At 35.8% G+C, this 20,328-nt stretch overlaps 1 protein-coding gene across 1 annotated transcript in view; it reads left to right on the top strand.

The window, feature by feature from the left end:
* INSC (INSC spindle orientation adaptor protein) overlaps positions 1 to 20,328 on the top strand; it is an 89,690-nt gene that overhangs the window by 25,013 nt on the left and 44,349 nt on the right. The window contains exons 2-6 of the mRNA XM_005153267.2: positions 3,301 to 3,646; positions 4,150 to 4,202; positions 5,815 to 5,938; positions 8,223 to 8,336; positions 13,874 to 13,999. Of these exons, the coding sequence (XP_005153324.1) occupies positions 3,301 to 3,646; positions 4,150 to 4,202; positions 5,815 to 5,938; positions 8,223 to 8,336; positions 13,874 to 13,999 (763 nt within the window). The remainder of the gene's footprint in view (positions 1 to 3,300; positions 3,647 to 4,149; positions 4,203 to 5,814; positions 5,939 to 8,222; positions 8,337 to 13,873; positions 14,000 to 20,328) is intronic.

Consider the following 20,328-nt stretch of genomic DNA (forward strand, 5'->3'; position numbering starts at 1 on the left):
TAATAATAATGATAAGAGAAATAACAAGGGAAGAGAATAAAATACCACCTGTCGATACCCAGACTGACCGAGCAGTAAACTAGCCCTTCCGGGTAACTCTCAGTTACATCCTGGGCATGACTTTCTGTGGTATGGAATACCGCTTCAGCTGGTTTGGGTCAGGTGTCCTGTCTCTGCTTCCTCCCGGCTTCCCCTCCTCGCTGGCAAAGCATGAGACTCAGAAGTCCTTGGTCAGACTAAACATTTGAGCAGTAACTAAAAACATTGGTGTTATCAGTGCTGTTCCCAGGCAGAAAGTGAAACTCACGGTACTGCACCAGCTACTAAAGAGAAAAAATGACTGCTACTGCTGAACCCAGGACAACATCTTAAGGTATAGGAAGACTGGAAAAGACCATTTGAAAAGGTGGGGAGAGTAAGTGGATGACTGGAAGCGTAGAATCACTTCTGTATGGCGACAGATTAAATAAACTGAGTTTCTCTACCTTGGAAACAAGATACCCAAGAGAACACAAAAAATAAAATGAATTACACAGAGGGTAAATGTGCAACTACCATTTACGTATCTCTTAGCATACAAGAAATAAAAGGCTTGTGTTAATATCTCCAGGCAGCAAGTTTAACACAAACAATAAGAAACACTTTTTCATACAAAAAAATAATGTGAGACGCTACAACTAGATGTAAGGGATGAAAGTTTAACTGAGTTCTAAAAAGCTTTAATGGCTACTTTTATTTCATGAATTGTAAAAACATCCTGCTCAGACACAACTTCTGTCTTCGGAAGTTCCTAAACCACTAATTGCCAGAAGATGGGAAGGGGAAGTTGCTCAGCTCTTGCTATGCCTCTTGTAATCTTTCCTTATGCATCTCCTAATGGCCGTGTTGGGAGCAGGATAATGGACTAGACACTCTTTTTTTTTTTATCCAACCCATTATGGCTGTTTTTATTTTGTAAGCATAGATGGTTTTATTTTTTTTCAGTAATGGGAGACAAAATGGAAATTTTCATCTCGTTTTTGGAGTTCCATAAATGCTGTCTGGAATGATTCTCAATAGCTAATTAGGAATTATCACACTTTTTGCTTTCCTTAATTTATAAAAAATTTATCTACGAACTCTTCTGTTGAATGCTTAGGAAGATTTTATCTAAATACAAGGAGATGTGTATAAAAATGAATCATTTATGTATTTCACATGATATGTGTGTATTTTAAATAATAATTTGTCAGAAAAGCTGACATAGTGAGTGCTGGGACTTTCCTACAGTTATTCTGTCTGAAAAGAGGTGAATTTGCCATTGTTGTGGTTGTGTGTTAAGGAATACTAAGTTTAAACGACAGAACAGCCTAAATTCTACAGTTGTACTTCTTTCCATTAGCAGGAACAGATGAAAACAAGGCAAGTTTCTCTTGCATTCACATAATTTTATTCCTTCTTCACCTTTCAATCCACCTTCCACTAGAGAAAGAGATACTAAGGTTTTGCAGTATTTCATGTCATATTAAGGAAACTTGCTAGAAATTAAGACAGTTTTCAGCTGGTGAAAACTCAGAAAAAAAAGATTTTGTTAATTGTAGGTCAGAAATCTGAAATTCTTGCTGAGTAAAGTGCCCCTTTCGGAAGTGTGTATGCAAATATTACATTTGCTAGTCATGCTTGTGTTTATAAATTCCACAGAAACTTTTTTAGACCTATAAAAATCATCATCTACTATGCCATGGAAACTTGCAGTGATACTTTGAACTCTTGGCCCCCTGCTTTGCTTTATTATCATGAATGATGTTGCATTGAGAGGAGATAGAATGAGTCCACTGAGGGACAGATATTGATAAAGTCAGTCATTACCATTGCAACCATGGTTAATTTCAGCAACAATAATTGATACTACTTTAAGCTTTCGCATTAAGGAAAATTTAAAGAGTTTTGATATACATGATGGCTTTTTAACAATAACTTGTCTTTTCTCCTTAGCTCTATGTAAATGGGATCCTTTGGCAGAGGTGATGCTCCTTCCTTGAGGAGCTCCCTTATCCGAAGGGAAACAGACGTCTGCTGGTAGGTGTGGTAGGAGAGAGTCAAAATACGAGATGGGGAGCCTACATTTTGTGCAGGTTGTCTGAGAGACTGCAGGAGGCAGAAATGGGCCAAGCAGGCCTTAGAGGGAGCAAATGTCCAGGGTCAAAGGGATCAGGGTGCTGCCACTAGGAAATTCCCTGAGCTAAATTAAAGTAGAAACCATAGTGTGTCTGCAAAGACAAGGTAGATAAGGATAAACGCAGTTGTGTCAACTCTGTCTGACACAGGATCCTATACCTGACCTTTATATACCGTTAGATACAACATTAATAACACTAGTCATGTTTAATAAAACCTGGCCCTGTATGTGTGTATAGTTGGGGTGAGAATTCAGTTGATTTTTTTATTAGGATCTGAGCACCTCACTATAAGAAAAAAATTTGGGCAACTCTAACTCAAGGCTCTGGGGAACTTGGGATTTCTCACAAAGTTGAGCTCAGAACAACTCAGTACCGCTGCTCTTGGGTACCACTTTTTATTATCTGGAAGGTACAAAATGCAAGCCCATTGCCCCTGTGTCAGAATATACTCATTAAGGGTTTTTCAGCCTCACTGGTTCACATCATATTTGCTGCAGAGCAAAATGATGTTTTGGAAGTCAGATGGGCAAATTGTTCAGAGAGCAGTGAAAAATAAGTGGGAAGGTAAAGGACTAGGTTGGAAAGTAAAATGCAGCTCAGGTTTAAGGGATTATGATAAGGCAGAAACAGATATTGTTGCCAGCTAACATTCACTGTCTTGGTTTGGCTGGGCCAGTGTGAGTGGAAGGGCTCTGGAGAGATGCTGCAAGGTAAAATTTTCTCTGTTGTGCATAATAGGCAAAGTATAAAAATACCTGACCGCACAGTGCCCATACATAACTATCAACCACACCTATAGCTTTGCTCACTCATCATCGTATCAAACTCTGAATGTACAAGAAACATTTCCCCTAGAAGTGTAGTCTAAACTTTTGTTTACTTATCTCTAATCTCTGCGGATTTTCACAAGTGATTTTATAGTGGAATATGTGGTGTAAGGGTGATTAGAATATCAAAACTTGTGTTTGGCATAGAAAACTAAGTGTGTTGCTCTGTTACAACAAGCAAATTGTTTGCTCAATTAGCTGTCTTTTGTCAATCAATTGCAACCTGGTAGGATGCAACTTTATGGTATTGCTGGTAGTTATTTTAAGGTTATTTTGTTTTACCTTGTTCTTCCTTCTCTTTCTCTGCCTTCTAGCATGCATTTAATTCAGGTGGACTCTGTTCAGAGATGGATGGAGGATTTGAAATTGATGACAGACTGTGAATGCATGTGTATTCTCCAGTCCAAACCAATCAGCATTGAGAAGGATGAACAAAATGAATTTATGCTTTCCTCTCAATATAATACATGTGATAACTTGCAGCTGCTATTAAAAAGAGCTTGGATCATAAGCACAGAGCTGACCAGGATTTCTCAAAAGCTGGAGAAAAATAGATGGCAAAGAGTCCACAGCATGACAGTGAGAGTCAACTGCCATGTGCGTTCAATGATAAATGAATACAATATGTTCACCAAGAATTCTTCAGAAGAAATGCACCAGGTAGGATGCCTTACCTGATGTCATGTTTGCCCTGTATGTTATTTTATCTGTCTATGTATCTATTTATTTATAACAAGTAAAACTTACTTTAATCTGCAAGAAATCTTTACATACCAATATCGGTCCCTTGTTTAAGACTTTCTAATCGCTTTTCAGCAGTGGAAACACTCTTAACTCATTTTGGATCTTATAGGCCTGATTCTGAATGTTAATAGTGTTGAAAAAAGTTTTGGTTTTGAGGACTACTGAACTAAAGTAATTAGAGCCCCCATCTGTGAGTTTCTTTGCATTTACTATGTAGAAAATCCTTTTTTGTTTGTTTGGTTTTGTTAATTTCACTTTTATCACTATTTGTTTTATTCAGAAAAGTAGAAAAAGGATGTCTGTATATGAAATATGTTCCTGGAGGGTTTTCATCTATCATAAACAAGCCTTATTTATTTAAAAAGCAGATGTGTGCATGGGTATTGCTTTAAAACCACTTTGTCTTTCTCTCTCTGCAGTTTGAAAAACTTTTATTAGACAAGTGTTCGGAATTTACAGCATTCACAGAAAGGTAATATAAACTTTCTAGTTCAAATACTAATTTTGTTATGTTGTAGGATTTCTAATGAGAAATACAAGTCCACTAACACCCTCAAATGTTTGAACTAGACCGCTGAAGCTGTGAAAGGCTTTTTAAATGGTAGCCTTTGGTTGGTGAAGTGAGTTACTTTTATCTAAACTGCATCCTAATGAAAGATGGGATGTGCTGTTGCGCAAAGAATCTGGCATAGACACAGCTGCGTGCAAATGCATTTTTTCAGGGCTTTTAGACATCAGAGAGTGTCTGGCTCTAATGATATCAGTGACAAAGTTCCCTTGAAATTCTGTGGAGCCAAGATTTCAGATGGTGTAAAAACTTACATTGCAAGACTATCATAGTGCATGTTCCAGTATGCACATATGCATGTATTAGTAAATCAAACTGAAATACATGCACATTCCTTTAAATTGGAGTTGTAGGTTTACTCATCTCTGTGCACTCCAGAAGGCTGAGACCGGAAAATAAGAATTGCTTTATAATTCTTCTCATGATATTTCCTCTGCCTAACATAAGTTATCCTCTTTCCTCCAGCACAGTTCAGTCTTTTTTGATTTACTTTAAACACTGTGCAAGTCATTCTGCTTGGGAGATTATCAGGGGGAGAGATAACATCTAATTATCAGGAAAGAACATTTCTTGAGCATTACTAGTTTTTGCCAAACCCACACAGATCAGATGTTACTTTTATATACTACAATGAGGCACACTGACTTAATAAGTGCTCTGATCTGTATTTGCCCCATATCAGACCTCTCCCTCCTTGTCTGTTTGATAAAAAGTTCATATAGGTGAGTGAAAGACAGGTAAAGCTTAAAAATGAATCTACTGTGTAGGTGGAGAACCTGATCAAACTGTATCTTCCGTTACAGTGGCCTGCCTAGGTGGAAAATGTTTTGACAATTCAAATGAATGCATTTCTGTGAGGAAGTGCAAGTTATTTAATTTGAATTGTATAAGTTTCCCATCTTTATCTCATTTGGTTATAGCCAAGTATCACTGGTTACAGAATAGTTATACTAACACTATAAAGCTGCTGTATGTAATCTTTCCACATAGAAAGACAAATTTGACTTTTGAATATGGTGTTTATATTTAAATGGACTTTACTTACCTGGACACACATCCATTTTGGGTCCTTATCCTGCTACGTTAAACTATGGCAAAGAAGTAAAGAAATGAAAATTATTGAAAGCACTTCTTTCATCATGAAAAATGGATATATACAGCTTCAGTTGAAATGCAGGTATCATAGAGTGGCTGTAACTACTAGCATAGGTGGAAAATAGCAGAATTACACCAGTATATACGCACAGCATTTGTGGCAAAAAATTGGCCTGCAGTCTGTGAAATAAATTGTGATCCCCAAATTATTAATTTATATCCACTGTTGTCTTTGGTATACTTGCTATTTGTAGACAAAGCTTTGATTGAAGTCTCATATAATGTCACAAAGACAGTGTCCTCATGAACAGTTGAAATCTCATTATATCCTAATTATTAACATAGAGCTCAGCTTGATAAAAACATAATTGACTGTGGCATTTTTTTTGCCTTCATCCATTTCCTTTCTCTTGCTTTTCAGGTGCATACAAACTGAAGATGAACAGATACTGAAGTCCATCAAGTCTTGTATTAATGAAACGCTCACTACTGTTGCTCAGTATTTTGGCCAGTTGATAGAGCTGTTGTTAACACATGAGGCACAGGTTAGCTTTTAGTAAAAAAAAAAAGAAAAGAAGTATTCAAAAAGTGTCACATCTTGACGGGAAAGTATCCATTAAGACTAGAATCAGAATTATAGCTCACAATTTTCAGCAAACGTAACAGTAATACAAATAGCTTGCAAATGGATTTAGGTGTTTGTATTCTCAGATTCTCCAATAACCTCTAATTCCAAACAAAGTGATCATGCGGTTTATTGTTACTTACTTTTCCTGGTGGGTCGCCTTCAATGCAAGGCATCTAATTTCTGGACAATGTCTTGTTAATAAGACCTTTGGACACACTTCCTCTTCTTTCTATGCAGACACTACTTTTTTATAGAAACCTTGAAAAAAATCTCTCCTGCTCTTACTGATTCTCATTAAAAGCCTAACTTCTTAGTAGATGTACATATAGCAAGTATACTTTCACAGCACACGTTTTAACTAGTGCATGCCTTATATTACTACTTCCTAGAGCCTAACTGTTGGGTACAGGTTTTGTGTGTAAGCTTCAGGAAAACAGTCCTGTATCACTGCAGTCATGATGTACAGTTTCTGGTGGTGATTTAAGTACATAAATATGCTGAGTAATTAACCTACAAATGCATGAAATGCTGTCCATTTGTCCATTCTTGAAATAGTAGCAACTCACAAGTTTGACCAATCTACAGTCTTACACTGGTTTCTTTCTTGAGTTCTCATTAGAAATCCCTTTGCAACCTCTAATCTTGCTCATAAATCCCCCAAAGTAACTATGCTCAATTTCTCCATATTTTAGAACTGATGCTATGCTGAAATTTTATGTTGTCTCTGTATAAAAAGAGGAAATAGGAGTCTTACTGAAGAGGAAATAATTACATAATATTCATTGTGATGATAAACTAAAATTAATGCATAGTACTGCTTCAGTTCTAACGTACCTTGATGCATTAAGATAGCAAAATGTTGTGGTTGTTTAAAAGTCCTTGTAGTTTTAAAAGGTTATTACTAAAAGTGAGAACCTCCGGCATGCACTTGCAGAATTATAGTCAAACTAACAAGCTACTTATTAATGCTTTTGGTTAGGATTTATGAGAACTACATGAAATGCTGCATATGAGTTGAAGTGTGTATATAATTTTGCATATTCCATATCAGTGATTAGGTTGTGGTTGTTTTGATCTGAAAAGCAGTTCTTCATTGCTAACATTTCTGACTTTGGGCACTTTGGCACCTACTGGTACACCTGTAATTACTCTGCATCATCTCATGTGTATTTGTTTGGCAAAAGACTTAAATTAGAGGTCATTAATGAGAACATTTTGAAGAACAGTTTTCTGAGCCATTCAGTCAAGCTGCATGCCCACATGCTAAGAAGCATGTGTCTGCAGGTAGTTTGCTGCTCTGGAACAGACCAGGTGCCTGCATGTGAGGCCAGAACTCTCAGCTTAAATTTTGTACTCGAGAGCTTTTTTTAATTAATTGGCGTGTCAGGATTCTATTCAGAAAAGGTTCATATCAACATGTGAATTGATAAGTCATGTCTTTTATGGAACATTTTTCTAATGCTAAAGTTGGAAGAATACAGCCTCTAAAGGGGAAGGTAATTGAATTTTGTATAAATAACAGTGTAACATATGAGACACTCCCTTGCACTTCTTTCAAAATTGGATTAAACATAAAAATGTTTACCTTCTTTCTCCTGGTAAATATTATAAATTCTTCCTCTAATGATTGTATGTACTCTCAGAAAGAGAAAAATCAAATAAGCTTCATATTCTTGACCGCTGTGCTTTTCTGTGGAGTTACAATGGCATACATACAAAAGCAAGATAACTATTTACAAATATAAAAATATTTAACTTATTCCATACATTGGAAAATAAATTATATTATTGTATATATCACTTTGTGATACACTTCTACACTAAGAGAATCCGTTGCCTTCTGAAGATTTTAGTTCAATTCTAGGACATACCCATTAATAACTTGCTCAAGTAGCTGAAGAGTTCTTTATTAAATGTTCTCACACATACCCCCTATTTTCTTACTCTATTCATATTTATTTGTAAATACCACTATTCTTGGTTATATCAATTCAAATGCAATGCTAAAATGCATTACAGTGTTATCAGTCTGACTCCTGACCATAGGGTTTGAGGTTTTTTTCCTTTTCCTTTCTCTGGGTGAGAGGCAAAATGATATGGTCTAAATGAACTAGACTTTCTGCTACATCTTACTTTTAAACTACAACACTAATTGTTTTCACTAAAAGTGAATCATGTTTATTTAATTCTCTGTCACACAGAACCTGCTGAGGCAAATAGAACTATCAGATAGTATGTACATCACTGCATCGGCGATTAGTAGTTTATTCAGCCTTACCCAAGAAGGTGCTCATCTGTGCCGTATCATAGCTAAGGTAAGGGCATATACGGACTAATCAAAAGTAAACTAGTAATACAAGTGAGTTATTCTACTTAACATCGTAGTGGTTGTGAGTTTTGTAATTTACAGTATGAGATGAAATTCTGTATTTCAAGAGACAAATAATCCAGGTAAAAGAACAAAATTTACTCTGAAAAACTTTTTCTTCCTTTGCTGCTGTGGCATTTATTACCATAATTATCCTATTAGATTAAAAAAAAAAAGGGCTGCAACTCTCTAAATCTTTAACAAATCTCAATGCCTGTGTAAGCAACTGCAGCAGGATGGTAAACTTCAACATACTTCTGGACATTGAGTTAATTGTGGTTGTCTTTGCGCCACCTGAGGTATTACCACACCTTTCAGCATCTTTGGGCATTTTTTTTTGTCTTCCAGACAGTACTTTTTAAATTCCAGTCACATAAGTGGAGAGAAACTTTACAATTGGCCATACATATGGCTGACTACACAGAGAAAGAGCAAGTCCTCTTCAGCTGTGTGTACAGAGAAGGTTAGAGATATTACTAAAGATGTACTTTTAGAAATACTTTGTATCCATTAGTTTTCTTTTACAGAGAGACCTCATTACAGTTACTTCCAGCAATGTGTATATTCGTTTATGGAGCAGTTGATTCTAACTTTTGGTATAAACAAATAATTCATGCCAGGATCAATGATAGTGGCAATCCCTGAAGTGTTTGCACCTTTACAGTTGGATCTTGAAAAAGTGGGAAAGGCAGGGCACCAGGTGAGATTGAGAACATGATAATCACTACTGCAGTGTATATAGAAAGAAGAAAGCCTCTTTTCCTGAACTTCTGCTTGTGGAATAGTGTGCCAGTCCCTTATCCTGATCAGAGATGAGGCTGAATAGCTACATTTAATTCATTTTACTTCTGATCTGCCTTTAGATGAATATTGGCACTGTAAATGCTATCACTGTTTTGAAGGCTGTGAATGAGCTAGATTCAGAAATGTGTAGTGGATCCTGGTGACAACATGAGAAGCTTAATTTTTTCTAAATTGGTATTTGAGCTCCACTCAGTGGTATTCAAAAACAGTTAAAATGTTGAGTATTGAGGAAGTGCAGAACTAACAAATTGAGGAAAATTGGTCTTGTGCTTTTTATCATTGTGTGACTTCTGTAACAATTTCATTTGGCAGAAGTGAGGTTTGACCTTCCATAAATCACTAAATTAATTTACAACTAAGACCTGGATGTGTGGCAGATTTACAAGTGGTGAAATGCATCCCCTTAAGCAAAGAACCTTAAGTGGTGTTTGGTTGCCAAATTACAACGGTGATTGCACCACCTGTCCTCTGTTTCCTCAGTGAAATACATTTGTCTCAAATCATCATCATCTTTCATCCTCTGTATTGCCCCAGTTACCTGCATCAGTGATCTAGGTGGCTGAGGACTTTTAACAGACCAGAACTTTGAATTCAGTCACTAGGGTAATTAGCTAAGACAGTGGAAGTACAGGATGATGGAAGGGGAGAAGTCTGGAACTGCCCCACTCATTAAGATCGTGAGAATAGGTTCAGATTTCACAAAGATCACAAAACCTCCCACAGGTACAGAAGTTCCCTTCAGAGTTATTTTATCTTTGGTAAAATCTAGTCAGAGAAACAGAATATTCATTTACAGTAAATGCAAAACTGAACAAGTTTCTTCACATAACCTTGAGGTTCCTACAATGATGTCTTTGACAATGCATGATCTTGTGGATCACTGTTGTCAGCTTTTTTCCTGTCCCATGTTATAAATGACAGCTCTAAACCACACAAAAATCTCAGACATGCAAAAAAAGAACCATGATAATATTGCAAAGCTACAATATTGTAGGAACTAGTTTCTCACTTTACATTTTGGTAAGGGGTTCAGTGTTCTCTCTCCTCCCTTCTCATTCCTTGCTAGTACCTTAACAAAATTTAAGAAGGCTTATAAGGCTTCCCTTATGCTGAAGAGTAGTCTATAATTTTATTCTATTTGGAGGCATTCTCTTTTCTCCTTTTTTTTCTTCTGTGAAAGTCATGTTGCTGACTCACCCTGGCAGCCAGCTAGTTTCTCTCACGAGCTGTCAGAACTATGAAGACTAAGTTCCCTAACACAAATTAATAGTAGCAATGGTGAGATAAGAAATGCAGGGAGAAAGCCTAAATAATAGCACTAATAAAAAGGGTGAATTCTGAGCTAATAGGATAACCAATGTGGAGGTGTGAGTTTTGAACCCAAATGTGGTGTTTGTCTGCAACCAACTACATTGGTGGCAGCATAATGAAAACTCCACCAATTTAGATAATTTTAAAAGCAAAAAGAGAATAGGAGGAAAGAATCAAGTAGAGCATTTGTTGCAGCTACTGGGGAAAAGTTTTAAGCTTTTGTCTGCAGTTCAGTTTCCTACTGTTGGTATCAAATATTGCTAAAATACTTCTCTGTTAAGGCTTACAACACATACTTAAGCAGCACACAATGTGACTAAGTTGCTGTATCATTTTCCTGGGTAGCATTGCAGGGATTTAGTCACAAAAGTATTTTTTATTACATTATATCTACTAGGTTTTGATCCTAGGATCTTTCATATTAATTAATATACAAATTAGTCTTGGATGTTAAAACCCTACCTTCATTTTCTGAGAGCATAAGAAGATACTAAAACCCAGAAATCATAATTTTTTTAGTAGACTTGAACAGTTGATGAAAATTAACATGACTTGATGTAGACTAGTTCTAAATTGATTTCTCTTTGTAACAACAAGAAGAGAGTAAAAATCAGTTCCAGAGTTGCAATAAGTAAACACTGGGACATATAGGGATGAAAAAAAGTCTTTGTAAAGAAATCCATTTCACAGATGACAATTAGAGTCTAATATTGAACTGGATGCTGCAATAATAACCTCCTAAAAGAGGCAAAAATGAAGATAATGACAATAATCATGCCTGCTTATAACACCCTTCTTTGGAGAATGTTTGACTATTTGAGTTGCATATGGATATGCAGGAATTCACTTCGTATGAGAAGCTTCTAATATATTTTAGCAGTCTTTTATGTCACTTCCTTTTCTAGAAAATAGTTACTATGAAGATTTCATTGGAGATCATCTTTCAAGCTTATTATAAATATTGTCCTCCATCATGAGGAAAGGCTTGATGAGTATTTATTATACTTTGAATCATTTCAGATTAAAGCTGAAAAGTATTATGGTTTAGAGTTGGATGCCATTTCTCCCACTTCTCTTTCAGATACTGCTTCACAGAGTATGTGAAGCCTGTCCCAGATGAAACTTGAGTTACACCAAGAGCTGTAAATCTGTCATTTGGTCAAAATTTGGAAATGCCAAATACTCTGTAAAGGATAAATAAAAGCATGCTTACACACCTTGATAGCTTTTGGAAAGGAACAAGTTAATCTCCAAAACAAGCAAAGCTCGGTGCTCTTATGTTTCTTTGTCTGATTAGTACTGTTTACCCATTTGACTGATTCATGTAGCCCTGTCAGAAGGAATAGTTTTGTCATCATTGCAGAAAATATAGGGGACAAATCTTGAAAAAGGTGAATAAGTCCTGAGGAATGCAGAGATCCCAGTGAAGGGAGTGTTTTTGACAAGCCAGAGAATCAGAGTTGGTATTTTCTCCATATTCCATACTTAGCTCTCTAGGTTCATTGCTCATGATGAGTATTTTACAGCTTGGTAATGGCACATAGGGCACAAAATAAACAGTTTAGATCTACTACTGACAAACGCAGTAATAAATCACTTCCTGTCTATCAGAGGCAAAAGCAGATCATCATTTGTCATACAGAAATCTTGACGCAAATGTGCCAACATCACTTGAGCATTACTAGTGTTGTACATTAACTTCTGCTTATTACTACCAAAGCAGAGTATTGGATAATCTGATTCCATTGATCTGTGGGGACTTTGAAACTGAGAATAAATAAAATCTCCAGTTACTTTAGATTTGGGGACAACACTGTAATAGCCGATTTTCTGTATTTTTCATAGATAATTACTGCTTGAGTGAAACATCAATATTCTTTTGTGGAAGAAAAAAACAACAAACTTTTATTTATGTATTTATTTTGCTAGTGTACTGTCTCTTATTTTAAAGGCTGAGAAATGTCTTTCTGTGGTAGGCTATATATAGCACTATAGAGACACATGTGCACTTCTTACAGTTCCAGAAATAAATTCTACTCTGAGCAAACCTCAGTAAGCCTACTGCTTTCACTGATGTCATAGAAATTGTGTGTAAGTGTGCAAAGACATAATATAAAATACCTATCTTAAAAATGTATTGAGGTATTAATTTTGTCTAATTCTAATTTTCATATAAATTGGCATAACTTTTTGTTAAACTGAACAGATTACTGTGCTTGCTCTGTTATTTTTTACTGTATTGTTGCCCCAAAAATGTAGTAGAATTCTGAAAAGTGAATGGAATCTAGGTTGGAGTCCAGAGATTTTATATTGGTATGTCCTGTTGAGTTCTCAAATATCACAAGTGATTGAGGAGAAAAAGATTATTTCTGTGAATCTGAAAAACACTTTTATAGAGGCTAATGAAACAGACTTAAAAAGAAGGGTATATATTACACTTGGTCCATGATTTCAACTTTTTAATTTACTACTCTCATCCTAATATTTTAGTCTGAGTTCTTTCATCTATCATTATTTTTTTAATTCTTTCCTCTTCATTATATGTTTTTTTACATAATATAAAGCATCTGTAGTCTACCTGATGGCATAACATTCTGAAATGAACAATAAAAAACTCAACCAAATAGCACATAAAGTGCTCATATTGTCTGTATGTAATGGTATCTTTCTATTTATTGTGAACTTTATTAACATATATATTTACAACCCGTGTTGAAAATGATTAAGGACAGCTACTTTATGGATGTATATATGCTCAAGTCTTTGTCATGATTGTCATAGTTAAAGAAAAAAGTTTAGGAGTCCCAATTTTATGTGTTACAGTGGGAAGATATAGATTGTAACTGTATAGTACTGTATAGGAACACCTATATTGACCTTATTTTCAGTAGCTCTTCAACCATATGAGCTTCTCTGTCATATTTTATCATTAAGTAAATATTGTATGCAGTTTAGAAAAGTAGTGGAATGTGAAATATATGCTAAAAACTATGCTAATATGCTAATATGCTAATATAAACTAATAGCATATGGTTGTACTATCACTTAAGCGTCATTTTAATTGCTGCTTATTGATAATTCTTTGTAATTTTTGCATGAATGTCAGGTTTACTTTAATTGTGCTTGTAATTGGTAAAAGTCAATCGCTTAAGCACACCTCCCACTGAGGCTATATTACTTTTTCATTGCTTAGTGTATAAGCATTAATCAACTTGAGTTCTCTATGTGAGCTTAACATCCTCTTTGTTGGTGCTGTAATGATAGCTAATTTGGATAAATTACTACAGGAATCTGATCCCCATCCCCATCTTGTTTTAATACTAGATAAATATTCAGTGCTGCTTTTCTGGTTTTGTTTTTCCTCTGCAGGAAGGAGGTGTAGTTGCTCTTTTTAAGATTTGTCGCCAGGATTGTTTCAGGTGCCTTTATCCCCAGACGTTGAGAACACTGGCATCGGTTTGCTGTGTAGAGGAAGGGATGCACCAGCTGGAAAAGGTAGGCACTTTGGAACTCTTTGCTGACTGCATCATAAAACAGAGAAGTCCTGTCTTTAATCAGTTCTAGGAATTGATAGCTTGGTGGTGTCTGATACTGTGTTCCACAATGTGCTCAGTTTTTCTGTGCTGAACCATCTCCAGTCTTTACAAAATTAGTTACAGTAATGACATTATCCTAATCAGTTTTTTGCACAATTAAGCTTTCTAAGTGGGGATAATCTTCACAAACCAGGTAAACGTTAGTGACTACACCAAATTGTTTTTTCTGATTTTTTTTAAGAAACTCCAATATTTTAAATAAACCTTAAAAGACAGAAAACTTTATACCTCTTTAAATCCTTTCCTGATGCTCAAGTAGGGCACCTGCTTGTGGAATTGCAGTGATTTGCCAGAGTTGTAATCGCACAGGAATAGCTAAAATGGCTACAGCAGTTAGCAAACATCTTTCTATTAACTAATTAGCAGCAAGTCTCAAAAAAGCTAATTGTAACTGGGACAGCAAACATCAAAGTATTATCCAGATAAAATTGTATCATCTTCTTAGACCCCATTCCTTTCTCACTTTCGCCACATACTGCTGTGTTTTGGAAAATGAATACTTCTGGTCACTAAATCATGATCTCATCCCTTGTATTCATAAAACAGTCATCTTCTACAGCTGAATAATGGCCTCTTCAAGTTAATGATAAATGATTTCACTGCCACTTTACATTGAAGTATTCTGTAATTTACTGTCCAGAATTCAAGCAAACCGTGACACAACATCTGCAGCAAAAAATAAGTCTCTGAGCTTACAGTAAATGAAGATGACTTAAATTTTTTTTTGACATAATGCTGGTCCAGACTGACACCAGAATCAGTCTAGAAGGATCTTTCATTATGTCCATTATAATAGTAGGATTAAGAGTTAGAATTGGAAAAGAGTGATCCAACTCACCTGGTCCAATTCCTGGCAGCATCAACATGCATTTAATGTGGTCCATATCAAAGCTGATGAAACAGGAGTCATAGAAAAAGTGATAACTGTCAAGCTCATATGTAATTGATTTACTTTAATGTTAGTCACAAGTAAAATTGCTCACGGTAAACTTTGTCATAATCAGGATTGGAGTAGGGTTTAAAGGATCATTAACTAAAATTCCTACCACTGCTTTCAGTAGTTCAGTTCAGCTAGACCTTCAATTCTTAAATCACATCTTTGCAAAACCTAAGTCTGCAATATGAGGGGTGGGATGTTAATCCTACTCACCTGAACAGGACAAGTCTGATGGGAGTATTTTGTTACTACTTTGCTAACCTCTTTGCCTAAAATTTTGTTGCTGAGGATCCATATGTTCCATGGGTCCGGTACATGCCTGAGTTTCTGGTGGGGCAGAATGGGATATTTCATATATCAAAAGAAACAAATTTTCCCTGCAAGGAGGTTAATGTCCCTCTAAATGCTAATGGAAGTTAAACAACACAGGTAACTGTCATGGTAAATAATCTCCAAATAGTCTTTCAGCTGGTGGCATCACAGGTTTGACAGTTTATAGAGCTGAGGAAGGATAGTAAATGGGAGTTTTCCTCTTCTCTGTACTCTTTTTACTCTTCTTGTATATCTATTGAGAAACAATAAGATATTCTGACCATAAAGAAACTATTGGAAAGTGCATGGAACAGACAACCAGTATTTTGATGTCACAAGTACCTTTTTTAAAATTTAATTTTATTTTTATTTATATATTGTCATCTTTACATGATATAATTTATATATTGTCATCTTTCCCTTTCACAATTTGAAGGACTTTTCCAAAGAATAAGAAAGAACTTCTTGTCTGGCAGAAAGGGCAGCTTCTGTTATCCAGCTAAATCCTGGGTGGTGGTGAAGCATTTAATCTGCTCTAATGTGAATATCATTATGCCACCTAGTGCATTAAAACATCAGTGCAATTTGAACTTGATGTTTTATGACAGAAATAAAGCTTGGCCTCCAAACAATTCAGATTAGGCAATCCAAGATTAAAAAATAACAAACAAACCACAGAACACAACAAAACCACCCTCCCTGCACACCCCCTTCCCCCCTCCCCCTTTATTTTTCAATTAGATTTCATAATGATTAAAGTGTTTAAAAGAACACTGAAAAGAAAGCAGCAAGAGCTCTTTATAATGGAACATTTGTCTGTGAGATGAACTAAAGGGGGTGGAATACTTTCTACAGCAATTACAGCACTTAATAACTAAAGATGTCAGGAATACTGTTTATTTATATAATGTTCTTTGATCTTGCTAATTCAGTAGCAATGCAAGCAGGTAACAACATCTGTGTTAATGTAGATGGTTGTTTAGAAAGCAAGCAAGGAAGCCAGTAATTCATAAGAGGCAATCCAAGTAGAGAGTACTTTAACATTTTTTTCTTGGGTTTTTAAGACAGGTGAATGGTAGACTTTCTTTATAATTAGTGCAAATTTAAAGCGACTGGTGTTATACTGGGCTTAAACCATTTGTCTTAGTGATTTTTTTGGCTTGCAACGTGGAGATACTGTTCTCATTTACTAATGAAGGGAATAAAAATTGAGTGCTCATTTCTAAAGATGTAAAAAATTGCCTATTTTATGCAAAAATGTAATTCTCATTTTTTAAAAATAATTATTGTTTTTTCCAGCCACACATCTTTAAATACGTACTTGTACTACTCCCTTCCCAGTACACTTAAAAATGGCATTATTACTTTTTCATCAACAAGCTGATCTTTGCTGTAATTACAATGGGCAAGTAGTCAACGCAACGACTAGCTTTTACTCTCTTAGGTGAATCTAGTTGGTTGTATATACAATAATGCAAAATCGCTTGGTTAAAATGCCAGTTTTAGAATAGTTGTTACTTCTCTTGGAAGTACTTTACTGGCTCTTGAAAAGGTACTCTTTGTTGTACACTGAACTACAGAACTCCAGGAACTCGCCAGTAACAAATTATACAATTAAAGTAGAATGATAGTGAAGAAACAGGTGTGTAAATAAATGTTGTACTACGTAAGCTGTGCTCCACAAGTGGTAATTTTGGTGCTTCAAGCTGTTTATAGATGTCTAGTTGTTTAGTACACTTGAATTTCATAATCTACTGTGACACCTGCAGGTTTGAGATAATTTCTTCTTTGGTTTCAGCTGCCTGACCAGTCCCACTTCAGAGAGATTGTGGAAAAGCAACCAGAATTTTCCTCCTTTGTATTATTACTATAGCTGCCCGTCCTTGTTCCCAAGAGAGCTTTATTACCTGTGTCTTGTGGCACTTGAGCATGTAAAGTTTATAGGAGAAAGCTCACTGCATCATAAAGGATGGTTATTCTCGGTCTAGGCATTTCAGAGTTTGTGCAGAGACAATATATAATAGAGGTAATAAATAATACAGGAAAATAGCTAAAATCACTAAAAGCAGAACTGCAAGGAGTTTGGGGAAGATTAGCATGACTGGAAAATGGAAGAACAATGTTAGTACTGGTTTTGTATTCAGCCCTGAGATTTAGGACAGAAATACAATGACGTAGCAGGGGCCTGGTTCTCAACATAGTTATTCGTTGAGGTTTCTAGAACAAAGAATATCTGAACCTTCATGAGTGCACTTTGAAGACTTAATTCACCTCAACATTTCCCATGTAGGAATGACTGTTGAAGAGCTGAAAGAAGTTAACGTGCATTTCATGAAACTTAAAGTGAAAATAAAATTAGAAACAAAGAATCTTGATGGTCTGATAATGTACATCCTGCAAATTTCATTTGGAATAATTGTACTTCAAATACCACTTTCATTGTAAAGACAATCTAACAGACACTGTCTTTAACATGAAGCAGCCTTGCCTGGAAAGGGGGTTGTATTTGAATACAATTACACAACTTTAGCACATTGTTTGCCTAAAGGAGTTCTTGAGCCCTTTTGCTCCTGGAGGCTGCATAAGGTCCTTGTTTTGCAGAACTCTCTGAACAGAGGGTCCCTTATAATGCTGACATTAAAGACTGTGGCAGTTTCTCTCCTACAGGTTAGTCATTAGTCCATACAATACTTTTTATTGACTGGTGCTAGATGGCTTCCAGTTTTTGCCCTACACTGAAGATCAGTTGTGTGATTTTCACTGAGGCAAGCTTCTTGCTGCAATAAAAAAGTGTAGAATTAGTTCAGACATAAATAGCAAAGAGATAGCGCAATGCACTGCATTTTTCACCATGCATGTGTAACATTATTACATTAAAAAGCTGCAAGTCAGCTGGGACCTCAATTAAGGCTCAACTGCCACAAAACCATAATGACTTAAACAAACATTCTAGCAGCTGCCTAAATATTAATGCTGTGCAGTGTATGTTCACTTACACTGTTTAAACTACTTCAGAAAGCAAGACACTTGGAATCAACTCATAAAGAGAAGATATTCTGGAAAGACTGATGACAGTAATTGTTACTTTCATTAATAAAACCATTTTTTTAACAAATAACACATCTTTTATCTCTGTGCTTTAAGCAAAATTGTCTAGGTAGAGATTAGAAATTGCTATGAATCCTTTATTTAAAAAGTATTAGATCAAATTACTTAACTCCAGGAAAAGCATCTGGAGAAAGGAGGAAGCAGGTTAAAAATGTACAATATTTGTGGTTCAGAAACTATGAATTTAATGAAGACTTCTTAAACATGAGTGACCTTAAATCTATTGTTCACAATGAACACATTCTGATTTTTAACAGCAATCATTATCTTATTGCCATAATAACTTCTGCATGGCAGAGATATAGTCTGTCAATGATACATCTGAAAAACAAGCTTTTGGTGAGAATTAAATAGAATGTTTGCTACAGAACCTGCAACTACAACTTATATGTAGCTTCACTGAGCTCTAACTACTTTGGAGTTTTGTTGCAGATTAAATGTATGTGTTGCCTTAAATCTCAGCTACTAAAACCACTAAAGTTTGTATAGCTGTAGTACGACACAGAGGTGAGAATTATGGAGAAGGCTTTGACTATGAGAGCTTGAATGACCTGGTATGAGAGTCACCATATCTAAAATCTGGACACAGAAGTTAGCTGGTGGCCCATGGATTTCATTGTCACAGAACGTGAATACTTACAATAATTATGGGATTTATTTTCATAGTACCTGTTACATGATGAAATAACTGCAAAATAGAAAGTGATAAGTTGTTTGTTAAGGGGCCCTTATCTCCCACAAAAGTAAGTCACATGTAAAGTTATTCATTCCAAGTTTTTCATGGGTCATGGTGACAAACATTCTCAACACTGTTTTGTGAAGAGGATTTTTCTTGTTTGGCTCTTGAAGTAGTGCTTGTTGACAGGAAAAATGTGAAGGTTCCCAAATGGCTGGAAAGAGACTTGAAACTTTCTTTATGCATGCTTAAAAGCACAGAACATTGGTTTATGTGCTATAAGAACATGTGAGATGATTTACATGGAAAGAGTTCAAGTGATATGCTCCTTTTACAGCCCTTTGGGTGGAGAGTCAACTCCTCTGGTTTGCATAATGCACCTTTTTTCATCAGAAAACATTGTTTTGGCTCATCGTCCATGGCAGTTTGTAGCCAGGCTTTGAAATCACACTTGTGAAGTTTTGAATAGTAAGCGTGAATGGATAAAGAAATTTCTTTTGTTCTGGATTTTGAGAGGGGAGAATAACCTTTTAAAGACTAATTCAGGCAACTTTAGACACACAGTGTAAAACACAATGAAACTTGGTGTTGTAGCTGGGAACTGTGTCTCACTGCTGTCATTGGGTAATCGTGTAGGTCATAGAAGAATGTATATGTACAAGGAGACAAGGGAAGAGTGTGTGGAGCAACACTTTTAGAATGCTGCTTTTCACATAGCCTTTTTGATAACCAGGCAAATCTGTTTCAGTAGCTGTATTTGTGGTACAATTAGATAATGTGAAGTTCTAGGCTTGCAGCTCTTTAATTTACTGGACACTTCTTCTCAGTAAGGCTGTTTAATTAATTGGCAGTGAAAAATGTGCTGGGTTTGGCAAATTACATTTCTGTCAAAGCCCCTGCAAGATTCATTAAATCATATCTGAGAGTGCAGGAGCTGCCCTTCCTCAGCTGCTGGCTTCATATATATTAGGTGGTGTTTCAAGTTTTACCTCCTGATTACACTGCTATGTATTAGCAAATGTAGCTTCTTTCAGCACAATCTTAGGCAAGTGTAGCAAGACTTCTTAGATCGTTCCAGAATCTGACCATCGTCAGTTGTGACAGGCTGCAATTCTAGGGCAAAATGCTTTGAAAGTCATAGAAATATTAATGAAATACTGAAAACCAGTATGAAAACATGTTTAAAAACCCCAAA

The sequence above is a fragment of the Melopsittacus undulatus genome, chromosome 4 (genome assembly GCF_012275295.1).
Source record: "Melopsittacus undulatus isolate bMelUnd1 chromosome 4, bMelUnd1.mat.Z, whole genome shotgun sequence".
NCBI classification, from domain to species: domain Eukaryota; kingdom Metazoa; phylum Chordata; class Aves; order Psittaciformes; family Psittaculidae; genus Melopsittacus; species Melopsittacus undulatus.